This window comes from Phasianus colchicus, chromosome Z, assembly GCF_987193195.1.
Source record: "Phasianus colchicus chromosome Z, bPhaCol1.hap1.1, whole genome shotgun sequence".
Taxonomy (NCBI): domain Eukaryota; kingdom Metazoa; phylum Chordata; class Aves; order Galliformes; family Phasianidae; genus Phasianus; species Phasianus colchicus.
Window position 1 is genome coordinate 57,186,811 of NC_143476.1, and position 20,456 is coordinate 57,207,266.

Consider the following 20,456-nt stretch of genomic DNA (forward strand, 5'->3'; position numbering starts at 1 on the left):
TTATTTTATTCTTAAAAATGACTTGTTTCCTCAGGGCTCAAGTTTCTCATGCTTGTTTTAAGTGATTGTTAGTCTCTTGCATTATAATTAAAACAGAATGGGCATTCTAAGTAATGTTAAACTTTGAGCTCCATTGCCTCACTTTTCAGAAAATAGCCTTGAGCTAATGAAAACTCCTTTCCAATATTACATTTGTTTTGTTTTGTTTTGCTCCTAGAATAGAAATCGTAAAAAACCAAACTACTTTTGCCAATTGAATTGTTTAAGATCTTTCACTTGTCTTGAACATCAGTTATCTTTTCCTCACTTCCAAGGAAGCAAGAAGCTCAGCTATACCAGATTTCCTTTGGGATCCTGACAATTTTAACATGTAGCAAGGTGTTAAACTACAACATACAGTTGCAGTTTTAGATACACAGTTTTTGTGTGGTGCGTTTGCCAATTTCATCTAAAAGTTGCAGATAATAAATGCTGCTTTATAATGATTTAAATTGTTAGGCACTGAACACTTCATCCCCTCTGACTTTCCAGAGAAGTCGATGGGAATCAGATGATAATCTTTTGGGACTTCAGTGCTGCTTTTTCCCACTGGAGCATCCTGCGCTCTGCATAGCAACATTTTTACTGTATTCTGTACTTTCCCTTAACATCCTTGTTGAGACTGAGAATGATTTTTAAAGGCCTGTGGGAGGAAACTAATTTGTTTAATTTGGCTGTCAGTCTCTTTGATAAGAGGAGAGGTGTTGGTACCTGTAAAGCATTGCCAGGGAGGTTCCTCTGCTCTGTACTAGCTGTGGCTAACAGTGAGCAAGTGACTGATGGCTATTCTTAAATTGCACCCTTTCTCTTTTAGTTGTAACCGTTTTAGAATTGCAAGGCAATTTTTGGTAGATGAGGGAAGAGCTTAGGACCCATATCTCTTTTTAACAGTAAAAGCTCTGAGAGATTTTGCCATAAGGTGATTCCTTTCACAAAAGGATGAGCTACTGTAAGAGACAGATTGGATTAATGATTACAGGTTTTATGGAAGAGATGTTGAGAGCTTTTACGTGGTGTGCTCTGAAAGAACTGTTTGCCATGTTGTCATGGGAAACTGTAGTAATCTAGAGGAGCATTTACAGCTACCAGGTGCAGGCTCAAGCTGTCAGTGTTGTATTTTGCCATGATTCGGTGTGATTTTCTGCAGTGATCTTTCTCCTTTGTTACAGTTCCTGGACCGTGTGATCCTGAAGACCTAATTGATGGAATCATTTTTGCTGCAAATTACCTTGGTTCAACTCAGCTCCTGTCTGATAAAACTCCCTCCAAGAATGTGAGAATGATGCAGGCTCAGGAAGCTGTCAGCAGAATCAAGGTGAGGAATGATTCCGGCTACTTTCATGCTGTACCTTAAAATTGTGGGTATGTAAGCAGTAGTTTTCTTGTGTGGGGTTGTCTGTGGTTTCAGGAAGGTTAAGTGCCTTATTTTTCTGCAAGGTAAACCACTTAAGTAGTGCTGCTTTTTGAACATGAGTTATGAAGAAAAGTTAATCAGAGTCTAAAAAATTCATTAGCAGAATAAAGTTCTTTTTGAGGTTTCTGTTATGCCTCAGCACTGCTGTGCCTCAACACGGAAGGAATCTGTTCAGCTTATTTCACTCATCAAATCCATAATTTATACATCCATCTAAATGAACAGACTTGCATGTTCTTGGTTACAGTAAATTTGTCATAGGGCAGAGGTCCTAGTAGTTGCATGGTTGACCTGGTAAAAGCAAGCTTGTGCGCATTATTTTCTGAAACAAAGTGAATTTCAGAAAATTGTTTGCTTACTGCATGGCACACAATACCATTGTACAGTTCTTTGGCAGATTATGTTCTTCTCCTTCTAGGTGATGGAAATGTAAATATGCCCCTCTACCCCTTAGGATCTTTGGTTTTGATTGATTTTGTTGGTGATTGCCATTCAAGCCAAATATTTTAGTGAGAGCTTTATTATGACAGATGGAGTTCCTGCTCCTAGGCTAATCACCACTTAAGATAGCCATTAGGCTAGACGTAAAATATTGGCAGTGATACTTGTGCCTTACTCAAGCTTGTTTATGGAATGTGTTGGATGTGATATTTATCTATAGGTAGAAATCAAAGTATATGAATTAAGACAGATCTTAGAAAAATCTGTAAACTTGAGAGTATTGGAAAAGAGGAACAGTTTTGTTTAAGGCCTGTTGTGTTCAGATACCTTCTAATCTGAGTGTGTTCCTTCTGAATTTAATAATTCCTCTAATGCTTCCTTTTAGCAGAGCAGTTAGACCACATACTAATTCCTTCAAAATATGGACAAACTTTGAAAACAGTTCTCCATACTTTTTCTTTAAACAAGTACCTCTGCAGATAAAAGCAGAAGAGTTGAGGGTTTTGTTGCATGGACACATAACTATGTGAAGTCAACATAAGTTGTAACAGATACAATGCTTTGAAGGCATTTGTCAAGCTTAATTGATTTCATGTAATCACCAAGGTGTACTTTTAGGAAAGGAATTGAACTATTTTCTGGCTGTAGTCTTACTCATTCAAATGGCATGGAAAACGATGTTGTTTACTTGAAATTCATCTGTTCAATACTTATGGCAATAAAGGAAAAAAAACTTCTGTGTTTACAGTTCACATCTGATTCATGCAGAGTTGATGCTACAATTTGCATACAGAGTAACAGCTTTATTATTTTTCATCAGGAGATTTGTCAAATTTGATGTAACAAATAATTGAATTGCTGAATGTAATTTAAGATGTGACAAAAATTTAATTTTCCACATATTTTGTTTACCTGGTATCTTTCATGTGTTCAATAAGTTGCAGTACATTTTTTGTAGAAATTAAATGGCTTGAATACATCTAAGCCAAAAAGTGAAATCGTGTTGATTTTTAAAGATTTAAGATTTTGAACATTGCAAGTATCACGTATTACATTTTGTTTAGGTGAAGAGGCTCTTCATATTTAAAAAATATATCGTTGTGTTTAGATCAGGTAGCTTCTGTTCTTTCTAAGCACACTGAAATAATTTTCTGATCTTCATTAGCAAAACAACAATGAAGATTTGACCGATAGTCTGTAGTGTGGAATTATCCTAATTTGATGAGATGTTGTTTTTTTGTGTGAACTGTAACTTCTTTCATGACATTTCTGTGTAGAGTCAAATCACTTCATAGTATCAGTTGTTGCATGTCATTACCTTAGTTCTGTGAAATACTTGAAAATCATTCTTCAAAAAGAGTAAATGCTCTTATTGAAACAAAGAACAAAATTTTGAATTTCTCATCTTTTCAGCCTGTACTTTTCTACTTTTGTGAGATCAGTCATTATGTACAGTTTGGGGGAGGGGAGTTTGGGAGGGGAAAATTGTCTGGAAGGGAATCTTCATTTTGGAGAAGGGTTTGAGTCTCATTAGTGTCTCCCCCTTGCCCAGTGTATACCAGGACTCTATTATTCAACATATGGATAGTGTTTCTCAGGACAAGTGTAAATTAATATAATGCAGAGCCTGCAGCATAAAGCTGTTCTAATTGCTTTTGCAGTGGTTTGTTATCACCAGACTATCCAATATGACTCCATTTGGAAAAGATGACTAAAAGCCTGTGTGAGAATATTTTTTCATATTTGTAAATAAGTAGCATGTCTAAAATTTCAGTAGCTGCATTCAAATTTGTTTATGCTAAAATTGACAGAATAAAGAGGTGAGCATCTATGTAAATTTTCTTTGTGTCTCTTGGTTGAGGCTTCCTTTTTGTTCTTCATAAAAGCAGTTAGCTCTGAATTTCTTCTCATGAATCTTGCAATGGTAAGCCTCCACAAAAATGCCTGTAAATTTAATTGGCTAACATTAATTGTTGGAAGTAAAAGGATATCTGCGTGCTTAATGAGTATTGATTAATGAGCAGGTTCATAAGTTCATTTCACCTTGGTTTGAATAATGTTCGCAAGATTGTAAGAAAGGTGATGTTTATTTATGTTGTTATTGTCACAGTAATAGTGTATAAATACATTTGTTGCAGTGGGGTAGTATATCTTTGGATATAAATCAGTGGAATTAGTGACAAATCAGTGGCAAGAGACTGTTCTAGGAAGCTGTAGCTATGAAGTACATGCTTTTCTTGAAAAAAACACAGTGATATGCAGTTGTCAGAGGAAATCTTTGTTCAGAAATGTAATGTGAATGCTGGCATTGGGTGTATTTGCACATGAGGAGGAGAAAACGGAGGTGAAGGTTAGCTTCTGTCACTTCTGTCACTTTGTTTTTCCAGGAGAAACTACTGAAGTTTTGTGTTGTTTTTTTGTTTGTTGGTTTGGTTTTTGGTTGATTGGTTTTAAGATTGTGGTGTGGGGGTATTAGGCAGCTTTCAATTTAAATTCCATAGATCAGAAAAGAATGGAATAAAATGGTTAAAACTCTTCTCTCACTGTCTATCCAGGTGTTGCTTCAAAGACTGAACTCATGGCTTCTACTACTGCAAATGGGGGAGAGCTGCTTTTTCTTGCCCCTCTTACAAACAAGCAAATAAGCGAAAACCTGTTTGTTGAGAACAGTATTTTGAATGGAAAAAAATATTCTTTTGTATGTTTCTTGACTGATCTTCTTGGTGTGGTTTCTTTTCATGTTTTAAAGTGGTTATGATGAACTTGGATAAGTGAAGAAAGGAAGAAAATTAATCTGAATTGGGATTAATTTAGAGCAGCTAGAAGTCTGTGAGCCCTGGCATTAGCATGCAGATTCCTGCTTGACTTGGAGTCTCTGTAAATTCTTCTCTAACCATTCTCCTGTCTCTGTTTATTCCATGCTAAGCAGATGGCCCAGAAATTAGCCAAAAGCAGGAAGAAGGTGCAGTACAAACTCCATCAGCTTTATTTTATGCCTGTTCTTTTGTTTTCTGGGAGATTTTTCTGCCTTTCTTTTTATTTTGTGTTATTTTCTGCATCCAGCAAGTTTTTGTTTGTTTTCTTTTTTAAGATTATTTCTGAGCCACCATACGAGTTGACATTTCTCAGAAATCAGTTGCCTGGTTGGCCTTTTTTTGTTGCTTATCATTAGCCATTTCATGTTAGAAATAGAGTAAAAATTGGAATTATCAAATGGTTACAGGCAGTACCCAAAATCCATGCTAAAGAAACAGGACTAACATGGAAAAGGTTCTAACTCTTTAAAATGACAGATTAAAAATAAATCTATTTTTATTTTATCTTTTATCTAGATAAAGAATTATTTGTTTGATTCACAAATGTATCAAATTGCTGGATGCAAAAAAAGTTTACATATACATGGTAATCTGCTGATAATGACTCACATTAATAATAAGTTTTCTTCATGGAGATTTAAAATACCTTTTAACAAATCTTAACTTGTAAAAAAAAAAAAAAAATTACAAGCATTGGCTTTCTGCTGACTAAGATCTTACTTCTGTGGTGGGGTTGATGATTGATTAGTATATTGTCTGACTGTGAAGGCTTTCTTACCAGAACTGCACTATGAATTGCTTAGACCCACCTTTGGTATGTTTTTTTTTTCCATTGGTCTGAGCGGTTGCTGTAAGCTTAAAAAGAAGTTCCTCAGGCAAGAGTAACTGTTAGGTGTTTCTGTTCCTGGTGTGAAAAAAAATTCTTTGAAGTGGAATTGCTAATGTGGCAAAAATGGGAGAATCATACTAATTTGCATGAGATATCTATATAGTTCATGTTGCAGTCACATATAACTTTATTGGATCAGTAAAGATACCAAGGAAGTTTTTGTGGGGTTAACAATTGTTTGAATAATATCCAATTCACTTTCATAAATCCGTATATAGTTTCCATATCTTTGCGTTTCTCTTTAGCTTCTGCAGTCTAATACTCTATCTTGCATTGCTGTTCTGGTGACTGTGTTTTAGTACACCCCTGCTTGTGAGCTAACAATCATTAGTAAGGATGTTACGTTGTGTGTGCATTTGACACTAATTCATTTAATTGCAGGCTCCAGAAGGGGAATCTCAACCCATGACTGAAGTGGACCTCTTCATTTCTACACAAAGAATCAAAGTACTGAATGCAGACACACAGGTATAGACAAGGATACCTTTGTAACAATAGGCTACTGAAATAGACTTTCACCTGTCTGCCAAAAATTGTCTTTTGAAAAGTGCTGGCTCTTGTATTTCCCTGTAGGATTTCCTAGGAAGAAATCCATACTCAAGAGCCACGTCATATAAGCAATTTTCTGGTGTGTCTGTAGTAAATTATTAGAAATTTCAGGTAAACTAACTACAGTCAGCTCACTTTTTATTAGCTGTCATGTGGCAAGTATTGGTTGTGCCCATGAATGTTTGGGTGTGATAATTTGAAAGCTATAGTGCACATTGAACCTGTACATCCCCAGCATATTCAGGTTCTGATATTGAGGTTTTTGTGTAAATTTGAATTCATAAAACATGCTCTTTGTTTTACTCTTTTGGAAAGCAAAACTCTTATTTTCTACTGGTGTCTTCTTTCGTGTATGATACTTTGTATGAGCTTCACTTAACTGAGGTCTTATATTGACGTAGTTCTCAGAGTCCAGTAAAAACTTCACTGAAACAGCTTCTCATATTTTTTTTCTTCTGTTCCCTAGGAAACCATGATGGATCATCCCCTGCGGACCATTTCTTACATCGCAGATATAGGGAATATAGTTGTTCTAATGGCTCGCAGGAGAATGCCACGGTCTAACTCCCAGGATAATGTGGAAGCATCTCACCCTTCCCAGGATGGAAAGAGACAATACAAAATGATTTGCCATGTCTTTGAGTCTGAGGATGTAAGGAATTACCTGTCTCATAATTTTCTAAGGGTGGAAATGTAAGCGCATCTTGGTAGGCTTGAAGTCCACTAGAAAGTGATCCTGTTTGTTCGTTAATCACAGCAAGATATTTCATCTTGCTTTTTGTTGGCATGTTTGGATCTTACGTTTAGCCACAAAGTCAGTGTTTATAGAAAAGTTTCCCATTTTTAAGTTTCCACAGTATCTTTCTGTAACAATGATAAGAGGTTCCATTGTCACAGTTTACTTATAGAAGCTCATAATCTTCTGGTAAGAATGAATGCCTATTAAAGTTGCTTGCTTTCCTAGGAAATTTCTGATCTAAATGTCACCTCAAAGATTACTGCATCTGAGAAACATTCTTTTGTTTTGTTTTGTTTGGTTGGTTTTTGTTTGAGTTGAAGAGTAGGTGCCGCTATTGTGTTAAAAGGCAGCTAGGAAAGTTTTTAATTCTAATACCCCCAAAGTACTCATGACAGCTGCGTGAATGTGGTGTAGGTTTACTAAGTTTAATGTACTTGTTACTAACCTTCATATCCTGTTTTCACAAGCGCTGTTTGTAGCATGGTGGATTTATGTACTTCATAAAGCTTGGTTACTGACAGATAAAATCAAACACAGACTGAAGTGGCTAGAGATATAGTTGTTGATCTCATAATCAGGTTAGCTCTATACATAGCGTTTCAAAAAATTTGGGAAGACAAAAGCTCCCAGTTCTGAGTCTCCAAGTAAAAAACATATTAACTGTCTCTGTCATATTAATGCTAGTCAAATGGTTCACATAGCAGGAGATGAAAGAAGAATTGCAACCAGGTGTAAATTACTTACAGATCACTGAAGTGATGCCATTTGCAGAAGGCATCCTGCCCAAATTAGGGAGGATGAGGTAATAGCTTACTTCCTGTTCTTGTGGCTTGCACATCACTTAGTTTGAAGGAAGACTTTGTAGTGCGATTTTGCATATACTGAAATAGTTAACAGAAGTGGAAGTATCAGTTCTTTTAAAATCCTCTTACGCTTTCTACTCCACGGTGTGTCAGCAAGGACTTTGATGAGGGAAAGTTCCTTGAATAAGTAGCTGATTAAATGTAATGATGAACCTAATATGATCCTACATTCAGATAAATTGTGTAGCTGCAGGTGGATGTACATATGTCAGTCCCCCACTGAGGTTGAAAAATGAAGACAGAAGCATTCATAGAAGTAATCTGTCAGTATTTTGTCAAAGAACATAAAAAAATTGGCAGCCATTTGTAAGCCATTTTTGCTCAGCTTTTCAAGAAACTGTTGCAAAAATGAGAATAGCCAATTGGTTTATTATCATTTGAGATGTTCCCTACTATGAGCTGCTGTTTCTGTATTTCCAGCTTAAGTTCCTATACTAGTAACTCTCATTCTAACCAGCAAAAAGCCAAGAATCAAGCTGTCAGATGATAGAGGCAGGCTGCGTCTTGCTTTCCTTCAGCATGTGGTAGACTATTCTATATCTCCTGAAAGTGTTTCCCATGCTGTTCTTAATGCTTTGGGTAGCTAGAATCTATGTTTCCTTCTAATGGCTGGCATTGCTTTCTGTGGTTTCTTTGAGTAAGGTCGTATTTATGTTAGATATGATCATTCCTGTGCTGTGAGATACTGGCTTGGGAAGTATCTATTTATATTTCCAATAAGAAAAAGGCATTGTTCAGTGATGTAAAAGTAAGCTGAGAAATTCCATAGTCATGGTTTAGCTCACAAATAGCTTGCAAAATTGATCTCAAATATCCAGATTAATAAGAAAGAGAATGAGAACTTTGTAGTGCCTATTAGTAGCAAGATGGATACTATTCAGTGGAATAGTACAGCCTGTTTATATTATAAATCTCATATTTGTCTCATTATCATCTTTTCTTCTGTGACAATGGCTTATTTAGAAGAATTTACACAGAAACTGGCACAGAAGCTGTAAGCCCTCAAAGCGGATTGGCCAAAATGTGTCCCTGCTTGAAAGTATCCTTATCTAAGGAAGCTAGCACTAGATTTTCAGTTCTGTTCTTGGCTGAATCTTCAAAAGAACTGATTCTTAGTGATTGATGTGTCCAAATGGTGGCTGTTTAAATGGGAATTGGTCTCTTCTTGGAGACTAGATGTATCCCTATGAACATACATAAAATACACATTTATGACTTAGCTCTCTATTTTCCCATTATCGTGCCGTCTTGTTCTTCTCATTGAACTGAGCATTGGCAAATAATGCTAGTCCAGATATTCGCATTCTCAGCACTAGCTATCATGCTATGCTCATCACAGGTTCAGTGCTATCTTGAGTTACTTTGAAATACAGTCACTTTCTTAACTGGGGGTTGAGAATCTTTCTGTTATTGGGGACCAGACTGGACCTTAAAATACAGTTGGAAAGCTGTACAAAAATACACCTCAGAAGTTTTCATAAAAAGCCTTCCCCAGGGTCTGGTTAAATATGGCACCTTGTCCATCTCCTTCTTCCCCCCCAAACCCCTCCTCATTCAGCATTGTGCTGTAAGGGACTGTTTCTGTGCAGACTGTAGCCATCTTCTGTGCCCCACACAGTGGTACCTACATTACAGCTCCCGTTACATACAGCAGTACTCTGCACCCTATGTGCTACTTTCCTCTGCTGTTCAGTACCTGTCTTTTTAACTTTACTTTGACCTCAAAGGGTAGTGATCCCAGTTGTCTTCTGTTTCCAACTCCATCAGTGACATTGCCTCTACTATACGGGAAAGCCACATAGAAGCTGCAAGGTTGAGAAGAACTGCAGGTGGGAGGTAGAGTTGTTTTTTCCCTTCTATTTTTCAGTCAGTGCACCAGGTGTTCCTTTACATTTATGCTAGTGATTCCTAGCTGTGACAGGATTTCCTTTTCTCAAGAGAATGTATTGACATCTTGTGACCTTTAGCTTTTAGTGCACGAGTATTTTTTTTAACTGTGACTTGATTTTGTAGGATTAAACCATTTTACAGTGTGATTGTATAGTGGACCATCAGAATGTTTTGACTTTCTTTTTCTTTTCTCTGGGAATTGCTGCAGGCACAGCTGATTGCACAGTCTATAGGTCAAGCCTTTAGTGTAGCATACCAGGAGTTTCTTAGAGCGAATGGAATCAATCCAGAAGATCTTAGCCAGAAGGAATATAGTGACTTGCTCAACACCCAGGACATGTACAATGATGACCTCATTCACTTCTCCAAGTCTGAAAACTGCAAAGATGTATGTCTCATTTTTCTTCCTAACAACATTAAGACTCTCTGTACTAGTTGCAAGCCCACATGGGCACAAATCAGAAAAGCATTAATATTTCTTACAAATTACCTAAATAAATCTAGAATGTCCTCCTCAGTAGTACAACCTGTAATTGTTTCTCTATCAAAGGCAAACAGGGAAACCCAAGTCTGTCATGTGTGAAAAGTGCATCTATTTGCATTCTTTTTATCTAACAATTTTTAAATACTTGATATTATATGCTAATGAAATGAATTTAAAGCAGATTAAAAATTAATACAATTTAAAGATTGCAGCAAACAGCGTAAAACTCATGAAGGCACTGATGGAGTGACTGATTTTAGATTGTAAAGAATTGTTTTTCCTGAAGGGGTGTGCTGCTTTGTTCTTTTAGTAAATATGAACCTGTGCACCACTGCAACAGACAGCTTGTGATGTTCCAATGTGTAGTCATAAGCTCTTGTAAACTCTTCTTGTTTAACTTTGTCCTGTGAAGCACACAATAACCGCTGTTTCTTCCCCTACAGTTCCCTTTGCTCATCTGCAGAAAAAAATTGTATGAGGAATGTTCTTTACTAAGCAAAATCTGTATATTGTTGTTTATTTAATGTTTGAATACCACTGTTCTGTTTGCCTTTGAATTAGGAAGGCATGTTGCAAATAGTGAAGGGTATGTGTTTGTTAATTTATAAAATATATGGAGGAGTTATATAAATATTAGTATATATATATTTTATATATATATATATATTTTATATATATTAGTATATATATATATTTTTTCAGAAGGTGGGGGTTGGAAGGGAGGGGCAGTTAGTAAGTTCTGTGTTTGAGAAGAAGCTTCTATTTGATGCACTTTTTCTTATGATACAGGTTTACATCGAAAAGCAAAAAGGAGAAATCCTAGGTGTAGTAATTGTGGAGTCTGGCTGGGGATCCATTTTGCCTACAGTTATCATAGCCAATATGATGCATGGGGGACCAGCAGAGAAGTCTGGAAAGCTGAATATAGGGGACCAGATCATGTCAATCAACGGGACAAGTCTGGTTGGCTTACCTCTCTCAACATGTCAGAGCATTATAAAGGTACGGAGTATGTTTCTGGATGTTTTTAAAGGGTTACATAGTAGGAAAGCAGTAAGTATAGAACTATTAATTCTTCTTGAATATTTCCATTTGGTGATTTTCAAAGTATGACGCAGATTATGCTCTCCCAGTTTTCTGACTCTCAAGAGGTGAACTGTGGCATTTATAGAGTTTAACATCAGAACTTAACGTCTTAATGTACAGAACATCATCAGAACATTTTGTTGGAAAAGTAGATGCTGCCAGATGTCTATCTAAAGACTCTTACCATTTTATGTGACAGCTGGAGAAAGAGTTGCCTAATATTGTTATAAGCTATACTGTTTTATTGCCTCTTATTGTCTGGTTGAAGAGGAGCTGAGGCTTTTTGTTTGATGTATCTTGAAGTATTTTAAAATTAGAATTAAAGACAAAGGAGCATGTTTATCATCTGTAGAAACTCTGCTTGGATGAAAAGCTTGACATGAGCAAGCAGTGAGCACTTGCAACCTGGAAAATCATTCAGCCTGGAGAAGACTCCAGGGTTACCTCATGGCTGCTTGTGGATGCATAAAAGGAGGCTATAAATAGGAGGGAGACTAACATTTTACATGATCTGATAGCGATAGGACAAGGGAGAATGGTTTTAAACTAAAAGAGAGGAGATTTAGATTAGATAGTAGAAGGAAATTCTTTACTCAGAGGGTGATGAGGCACTAGAGCAGGCTGCCCAGAGAAGCCGTGGATGCCCCTGGAGGTATTTGAGGCCAGGTTGGATGGGACTCTGGGCAACCTGATCCGGTGGGAGGTGTCCCTGCTATAGCATGGGCACTGGAACTGGATTTCCCATTTTGGTTTCCATAAACATGAATGCTGTGCTATAGTGAGAAGTAGATTTCCGAGCCAGACATTTTAGATTCTGCAGGTGGAAATGAAAGCCTGGAAGTGTAGTATACAAAAAAATGACAGAAGCAGTCTTGCATTTGTGAAGTATGGAAAAAAAAATCATGTTACATGTCTCTCAGAAAGCTTCAGTGGAGCGAAGTCCACCACAAGCTCAGGCTTTTCATATAACCATACTTGTTTCCTTTCCCACATTAGTTTTGTTTCTAAAACTGTGATGACTTGTGCTTCTTTGATTCAGAACTTTTCAGGTGGGGTTTTGTTTTTATGAAGCTCATTTGTACTTTCTCAAAACAAAAACAATCAGCTTATCTTCTGCAGACATTTCTCTTACGGTAGCTGGTACTTACAGTTGTAGCTGTAAAAAAACTGCTAGCCATTTATTTTGTCTTTCTAAAGAAAGGACTATGGATTTTCATGTCTTCCTAACCATACATCAAGAGTGGTTCATATAGCACATCAAGTATATGAACTGCTGAATGACCTATTTAAATGTGGCAGAAAAATCTCAGGATTTCAGATTTATTTAGAGTCATCTAAGGGCTCTTAAGAAAATACGAAAGTCATGTTAACTTGAAGAATATCTTGCAAGCTCTTCAGTAAGGTAATGTTAGTATTACCAATGTAAGCTCTGCTATTAATCATCTGTAAACTAATTACAGAATGACAGAGCTAGGGAGAAGCTGCTGGTGGGCATTCCCCAGTTGTATTACTGCATCTCTTTTTCAAAAGCCTCTGGTACTTTGTATTATCAGAAACAGACCCAGGGTCTACAGAAGGAAATAAATTGGTCAAGTTATGCAATTGCTTTTTTCTAGTCAGCATTTATCATCATTTTGCATAATAACCAGAATCAGTCATTTTTAAAATAAATGTCCTTTTTGTAAGGTTAGTAAATTATTTATTGGTGACCACATTAGTTCTTTTTGAAGGAACGGGTGTAAATAACTCATGCATACCTCAGTAAAAGTAAGAGGGTGTTTGTATCAATTCTGTTGATGGCATGTAACATGAATGAACTCATATGTCTGAAGTTAGATACCTAAATTCCTCATATAAATAATATCTCAGTGTGAGTCCTACCGTTCTGAATTTAGAAGACTAAGGGAGAAGCCCATCAGGCTAAACATGATACCTTCAGCTTAGTATATGTTAAGTAGTTCCTGTCTTTTACTCCATATTTGTTTTGGAGGCTCTTCTGCACATACAGCGTGCAGATAAACCCAGTGAGGAGTTGAACACCGTCATGGAAGAAGTGGAGTTGGGATGTTCTTACAGCTGAGAGTGGAGTGGAGGCAGTTCACATAAGCACGTGCTCACTTCAAGTTCATACAATCATTCTCTTGAAGCCACCTGAATAACAAGCCAGGCTGAGCTCAAGATTGTGTGGAAGTGAGACCAGCCATTACCCATGTGATAACTGTGTCCAGACAGTTTGAGGCATTGACACAAAAAAAGATGTAAAGCAGTTCACCCTGAATGCCAGTCTAGTTATTCAAGTCACTGCTGAATCCAGAGGTCAGCTCAACAGAATCACCAACAGTGGACTGGATGGAGAAACTTTATTGTATTACCTTAGCTGCAGTAGAAATTATTTTTCAGAATTAACCCTCAGTTAATAACAGGTGCCACTTAGTTTCAGTGGGACCTAGATTTTAATTGTAAATATTAAAGGAATTCAGAAATAGGTATTGAAATTGATATGTGTTGTATAAGGCATGGTGGAAGCCACTGTATTCTTTATGAAGCATTTCTTACCTGTTATGGATTTACATATTTATTGAAGGCTAATTCTTTGTGTGAATGAAGCATTTAAGAGTAGAAAAATGTGTCTTTGCTTCTATGTTGGAAAAAAGATCAACAGTCTACAAGTAAGATACCTGAGCACCTGTAATTGTACAGGTGCAGGAGTGCAGCTACCTGCATTTCAGGATATGAGTTTTTCTGGAGCTTTACAACCACATTTCTGATTCTTCGCAGCTTGCAAGCACCTTGGTTCAAAGTAGAGTCTGCTAGAGAAGATTCCTTAGGGCTGTTTCTAATGGGGTTTAAATAACTCCAAGGACGGACTCTCCACACTGATCCAGGCAATCTGTTGTTTTAGTGTTTCACCACCACAGAACAACAAAAAAGAAATTCCTCTTTCATTTTTCTTCTAGTACCAAGGAGTTCACAATGAATGTGTTAAACCAAGAAGGGAGGAGGAGTGCAAAAAAGCAGCGCTGCTTAAACAAGCATTTGGCAGGAGTAGAACCTTCCAGAATCCCATTGGAGAAGCCAATTGTGTGTTACTATCTTAGCTACATATTTGAAATTTCATTTCCCAGCCACAATTGGCTTTTTCAGTGCGCTGGATAAACCAGTTTCGTGTACTTCTTATATGTTTTGTTATGAGGAGAGGAAATTGGCAACAGGAAGCTACATTTCTTGAAACAACCATTTCAGCTTCTTAACAAGAAACATTTGATGTTGTATTGCTGATTTCACTGAGTAATTTATTTCTCGCACTTAGTGACCCACTTCTGTTAGAATGCATGCAAATAAATGTTTATTCAGGACTATTCCTATGTCAGTATTTTAACACTTATCTTTTTCCCCAAGTGCTCACATTAAATGTTTCACTTTGTCTCCACCGTTTTTCATGGTGATTTCTTTTTGCAGGGTTTGAAAAACCAGGCTCGGGTTAAACTGAACATAGTCAGGTGTCCTCCAGTAACCACTGTCTTGATCAGGAGGCCGGACCTCAGATATCAGTTGGGCTTCAGTGTGCAAAATGGGATTGTAAGTAGCTTCCAGGCTTCCTGCGAAGCACATGTGGTAGTGTGGGAAGAGGGAAACTGCCATTTTCTCCATCACAGCATACAGGACATTGCACATGTATTAAGACTTAAGATCTAAACATTCCGTTAATCAGAGTTATTTTTATCTTTGACTCTGCTTAATCCACAACTTCAGAGTTAGGGAAACTGATATAGATGAGAGAAACAGAACTGTGTATGTTTCAGTCTTCTTCGTTTCTGTCTCTGACGAAGACATTGTACATTCTCAAAAGAAAAAGACTATTCTACATCCATTTTTGCAGTAAGGCATCTGCATCCCTAACACTGTTAAACTGTGGTCCTTCCTACACCTTTTAATTGCCACACTAGAGTGCATCTGACATGCACCATAAATAGCCTCTTCTGACTGTTGTATTATTGGAAGAGAATATACAGCAGGTATTTGCTGCTAACAGACCTTATTTTGAATCGGTGATAAACTGCATTTTAGAATCTGTTGCAAGCCTATATTGAATTACAATTTAGAGGTGAGAAGGGGTAGCTTAATGCCTCTCTTCCATATCTAGGCACTGATAAAATTGTCCTTTGCCTTCCAGATTTGCAGCCTTATGAGAGGCGGTATAGCAGAGCGAGGAGGTGTGCGTGTCGGCCATCGCATCATTGAAATCAATGGACAGAGTGTGGTAGCAACACCCCATGAGAAAATTGTTCACATTCTCTCAAACGCTGTTGGTGAGGTAAGAGCAGCGCAACTAAGCAGTATAATGTACTTCATCACTGTTACCTCTTTTAGGCTATTGCTACTCAAATCTTAACAGTGGAAGTGAGGGTAAGGATAATCCACCATTCCTTTTTTTTTTTTTAATGCACCTGTAGTTCTCATGTGTATTAGATGAACTGTATGCAGAAATTAAGTGTCCATAATTTGATGGTGGTCAGTTGATGCTAATCACACTGCTTTGTAAAATCACCACCTGCCATATTTTAATAAGGGTACAAAAATTCTCAGGCTTTGCTTTTCCCTTCTGTCCTGTCTGAGCTTAGCTAGTTCCTTTGCCAAAGTAGTATGCACTTTAGGAACACTGAGTAACTTGTCTTATTTCCTCTAGATTCATATGAAGACTATGCCAGCTGCCATGTACAGACTGCTGACTGCACAAGAGCAACCAGTTTACATCTAAAGCTGACACTCACCGTCACAATGTGCATGGAGGATGTTTTTCCTCAATAGTGCTTGTCACTCTAGTGCTGCATTTATGTGTTTGCAGAGATGTTTATTTCTTTATCTCACTCACAAGCGTACTGTCTCTCTCTCCTCCCTTCTCCCCACCATTTTCCTGTATTTAGGGAATGGGCAAAATATAGCTACAGGACTATTTTGGTTGCATCTCTTTTCAAGTGAAACTAAATGCAGTTCCACATGCAAAACAGGAAAATAACAGCAGCATTCTTCACAACAGGATTCACAAAAAAAAAAGATTAATTCTAGTAACTAGGAGTTTTTGTGATTGTAATTTGACAAATTAAATAAGCTCGATGTTGCAAAATGAAAGATGTTTTACCAGACAAACAGAAATGTTGGAAGGAAAGTGTTCTCTTGGACATCCTGCATGTGACTTCACTTTTCTTCCCATTTTTCCATAGGCTTTCTGAAAGTCTGTAGAGGTTTACATCTGTAGGAAAAGTGCAATGCTGGGATAATTTTGCCCTCCAGAAGAATGAGTAAATGCTAGTGTGGTAAAATAGACTGTCCAAAATACTTCTTAATTACTCCCCCATCAGCAGTTTGTCCTGACTGTAGGACTCCAAGAAGTTATTTCTGAGATGCCTAAACATGTTACAATTCCATTACTTACACAAAGTAACTGGGGAGGCTTTTTTTTTTTTTTTACAACTGCCTTCCTCTCTCTGCCCCCAGGTTTCCAACTCTTTGTTCTGTTTTACTTTGTTTTTAAATGTAACATGTCTTTTATAGTCCCTTACCTGTTTTAGATGTTAAAGATAGGGGGGCGGGCGGGAGGATCTTTAAATATCTACAAGAGAAATAGTGAGGGGCTTTCCTGAATAGCTACACTTTTTCTAGGCTCTTATTTCCGCATTTGGTGCGCACAGCAGTGTGTGCTGGTGTATATAGATGTTTTTAAAATTGTGCTTGCTATTTATGAAGTTTGAATATAAGAGATCTGCATACTATTCTAAGTAATTTTGTTCTCTGAGCCAATTTTAACATATATTTTTGTCCAAAGACTTGTCTAATTTTATTGACTTTCTCTTTAGTTCATGACATAGATAATAATCGGAGCGGTAAAGTGGGGATAAACATATTTATTTTAAGTTAAGTTGTGACTTTTTTTCCATTTGTATGGCACCTTTAGGATATATATGTGTACTATATGCACTTGTATGAAGATACATTGTAGGATGTATGAAATATAGGATTTGAGTGGCTTGTAACTTGCATGCTAGAGATAAAAGGGGGAAAACGGGTTGGGTTGTTTCCTTTTTTTTTTTTTTTAAGAATAATAATAAATAAAAGCAGTGACTTTTCTTCCTAGTGAGAGGAAAATTATCCATTGTTTGTAGTTACTTTTACCAGGACTGTATACTGGTGTTTAGACTGAAATTGTACCATGCATTTAGTCCAGGCTAGTAAGCTGGTTTTGTTTTACAGAAAGAGTTCCTGCTGCGTCATAGCGTGGTAGGAAGGCTTAGTGGGATGAGAACAAGAACAGGTCACACAGACCTGTCTGTTCTGTTTTGAAGATGTTCTCATCACAGTTACTTGTTTCCCTGTTACTGTGTGGTAGACACAGGTGCAAAAGAAGCATTATTTGCAGTCTGGTAATGATAACTTGGAATGTTTCCAGAGATTGATGGAAGTGGATCTGTGTGTGTGCATAGGCACAGATGGTGTGCACACTGATGAGAGCCATGGAGCATGAGCTCCAGAGGTTCGTTTTTGGCTTTTAGATATCACAAGCTTCCATGGCCTGCTAAGAGGTAGAAAACAAAACTTTGTAGTTTTAGAGCAGTAAATACTTAAGGGAGGTAATGGAGTGCTGCATAAACTGGTATCGTCAGTGAATATGTTTTAGTCTTGAGATTAATGCAGAGTGATTTGTTTTTACTGCAGTTCTCACTGTTATATAGTTTAATCCCAATCTGTGGAATAACAGACTGCACAAGAGCGCCATGTTAGTGTTCCAGGTTAACACTTACCTCTGTCACCAGGCTGATGCAAGTGGATAATGGATGGCGCGTATCTTGTTTACCTGTCAGCATCTGGTTTATGGTGATCATTTGAATTTTTTTCAGAACTCTCCATATATATAGTAATATATGTAAATACGATATATATCCATGTACAATTCAGAGGATTATATACAGTGAAGCCTTTCCATAAGTTGCCTGAGGTAACTTGGTGAACTCTCAAAGACACAGTTACCGTGCTTCCGGGTCCTGCTGTGTTTACACTCAGCTTCACTCGTTTCTGTGCTTCTGTACCACTCACGTGGTGGGGTCTTTACCTGACTTCACTGCAAAATGCTGAAGACCTGAAAGTACGGAGTGATGAAACAACTGTTTTTTGAAAATCTTGCATCCAAAATTCTGCCAAGTTTTTGGCACTCGCGTGCTTTCATGGTACAGTATGTAGGCACTTAACATTAAGCAAGTGAATGCTTGTAGGATCAGTCTAGCAAAAAATACATCCTTCCAGTAGCTCTGTGTGTGTGTGTATGTGTGAGGTTTCTGAACTGGCAGGTCCGTAGTTCACACACACTGTTGGTTAACTGTCTTCTAACAATCCTGTCTTACCACGTAGAGGGAAGGGGTTTCAAAAAACATGCTCCGAGTGGAAAACTGGCACTTCTCTGGGCTGTTGCAGCAGTTAGTCAGATGACATGAATTATTAACAGACAAGATGGAGCAAACTGCTGCTTTACATTCCTTCTTCAGTGACAGACCTGAATTTGTTCTATTTCTCGCTGCTTTGTGCAGTCTTGTTAACTTTTTCTTCAGTGTTTACATTAAGGGTGAAACATCCCTTCTATTTTTTTATTGGCAAGTTTCTCACATTTGTTTTGAACCTGGCTCAAATTGGGGATTCAGAGTTTGCTTGTTTTCCTTGTTTTTTAAATAAAATATGTTTCTGAAGACAGCAATGTGGTTGAGATATCTTGTACATATTTAGCGCAGTACCTAGACTATGAAGTTATATTATTGTTCTGTAAAGAGGGTGAATAGAAATTATTGTAAAGCGTTGGGAAAAGTATAGTATTGTATTTGTAACAATATTGTTCTTTGTAAACATTTAATGATCTCTCTATATAAATACAAATATATATATAAATCTATGTGAGCCTGGAATGTTGATACTGCACATCTACTGAATGTAATTCCTCTGATGTTTCTTTGCCACAGGTTTCTGACCTCTGTAATGACGCTGCAGTGGTTTGATTTGGGGTGGGGGGTGGAGGGGGTGGAAGAGGAGTGGTTTTATTTGGGGTGGGGGGCCCTGGCCAGCTGTTCTGTTGTGATGTATGTACTGTGCTACATTCCTTTATTTAACAGAGCGCTAATGTCTGTAAGATTTGCAACAATAAAATACAAAACAAAAATACCTCAGACAAGGCTGAGAGTTTGCTCATACTAATTTTAGGGGCTGGCTTGCCAATACTGAGTGCATGAGTGCATGGAAAGTAACCAAACTTCTTTTTTGTTACTGAGTTTAGAGTAGTAGTAGTACATGTATTTCTTCAGATGTGAACCAATACTGTCAATTTTGTTTTTAAAGCAGTATTATTTTCAGTTAATAATGTTAAATGACACTAGTGCTTCTAAATGAAATTAATTTCTCACCTAATGTTGCATCACAATCTTTGCCATACGAGTTGGGTCTATGTTTGAATCTTCTAAAAGGAGGTAATTTCAAGATGCCTTTTGTATCATTCAGAGAAATACTATTCCAGTGCCTGAATAACTGAGTCTGGGGAGAGGGAGGCTCATAAACAAGATTTTACTAAATATTCTTTTTGCTTAATACAGTTTCTGAAACCACTGTTTTTCTGCTCAGGTCATCAGCATGATTTATTCTTAAAGGCCTAATACCACTTGGATAAGCAAAACTAAAAATTGTAATTGAGTCATAGAATTGGAAGGGGACCTCAAGGGTCATCAAGCTCCAACCTCCCTCCCTGCAGGCAGGGCTGCCAACCTCCACATTTAATAGTAGACCAGTCTGCCTAGGGAAGCACCTCTGCAAAAGTTTAAAAAATATTTGTATAACCTGATGCTGATTAGGAGTGAATGATACTTGAAATTCAATCAGCAAAAGCCAACAAAGGAACACTGCTTCAGATGAGCCTTCATAGAATTTTCTGTGCATTGCAGGTTGTCGTCGTGAGTACTCTTGAACAACCACACAACAGCTGTGTTGTGCTCACATGTTCCTGGGCCACGGGATGACCTCAGCTGGGTGGCTGTTGAGCAGGGAACCTGCAGGCAGCTCTTGGTGCCTGTTGGAGCTGATGCAACTCCTGCATCATTGCCTTCATCTAAAAGTGCAGCAGGAAGTTTATCTATCTGAACATCCTTTTTATTTGACAGTAGAAGTGGCAGATGGTGTTTTAAGAAAGACTTTTAGAACTTGAACAATGAAAACAGGGTA

General features: G+C 37.5%; 1 protein-coding gene across 4 annotated transcripts in view; it reads left to right on the forward strand.

Moving 5' to 3' along the window:
• The window catches only part of APBA1 (amyloid beta precursor protein binding family A member 1), an 82,636-nt gene extending 65,333 nt beyond the window's left edge, over window positions 1-17,303 (forward strand). For 3 of the 4 annotated variants that reach the window (XM_031608774.2, XM_090132647.1, XM_090132646.1), the window contains 9 exons: window positions 1,209-1,354; window positions 4,824-4,856; window positions 5,981-6,067; window positions 6,615-6,800; window positions 9,849-10,028; window positions 10,914-11,126; window positions 14,670-14,789; window positions 15,385-15,525; window positions 15,898-17,303. In XM_031608774.2, the coding sequence (XP_031464634.2) occupies window positions 1,209-1,354; window positions 4,824-4,856; window positions 5,981-6,067; window positions 6,615-6,800; window positions 9,849-10,028; window positions 10,914-11,126; window positions 14,670-14,789; window positions 15,385-15,525; window positions 15,898-15,969 (1,178 nt within the window). In that variant the 3' untranslated portion in view covers window positions 15,970-17,303. The remainder of the gene's footprint in view (window positions 1-1,208; window positions 1,355-4,823; window positions 4,857-5,980; window positions 6,068-6,614; window positions 6,801-9,848; window positions 10,029-10,913; window positions 11,127-14,669; window positions 14,790-15,384; window positions 15,526-15,897) is intronic. The other variant, XM_031608775.2, reaches the window with a different exon arrangement.
• Window positions 17,304-20,456: the final 3,153 nt, after the last annotated feature.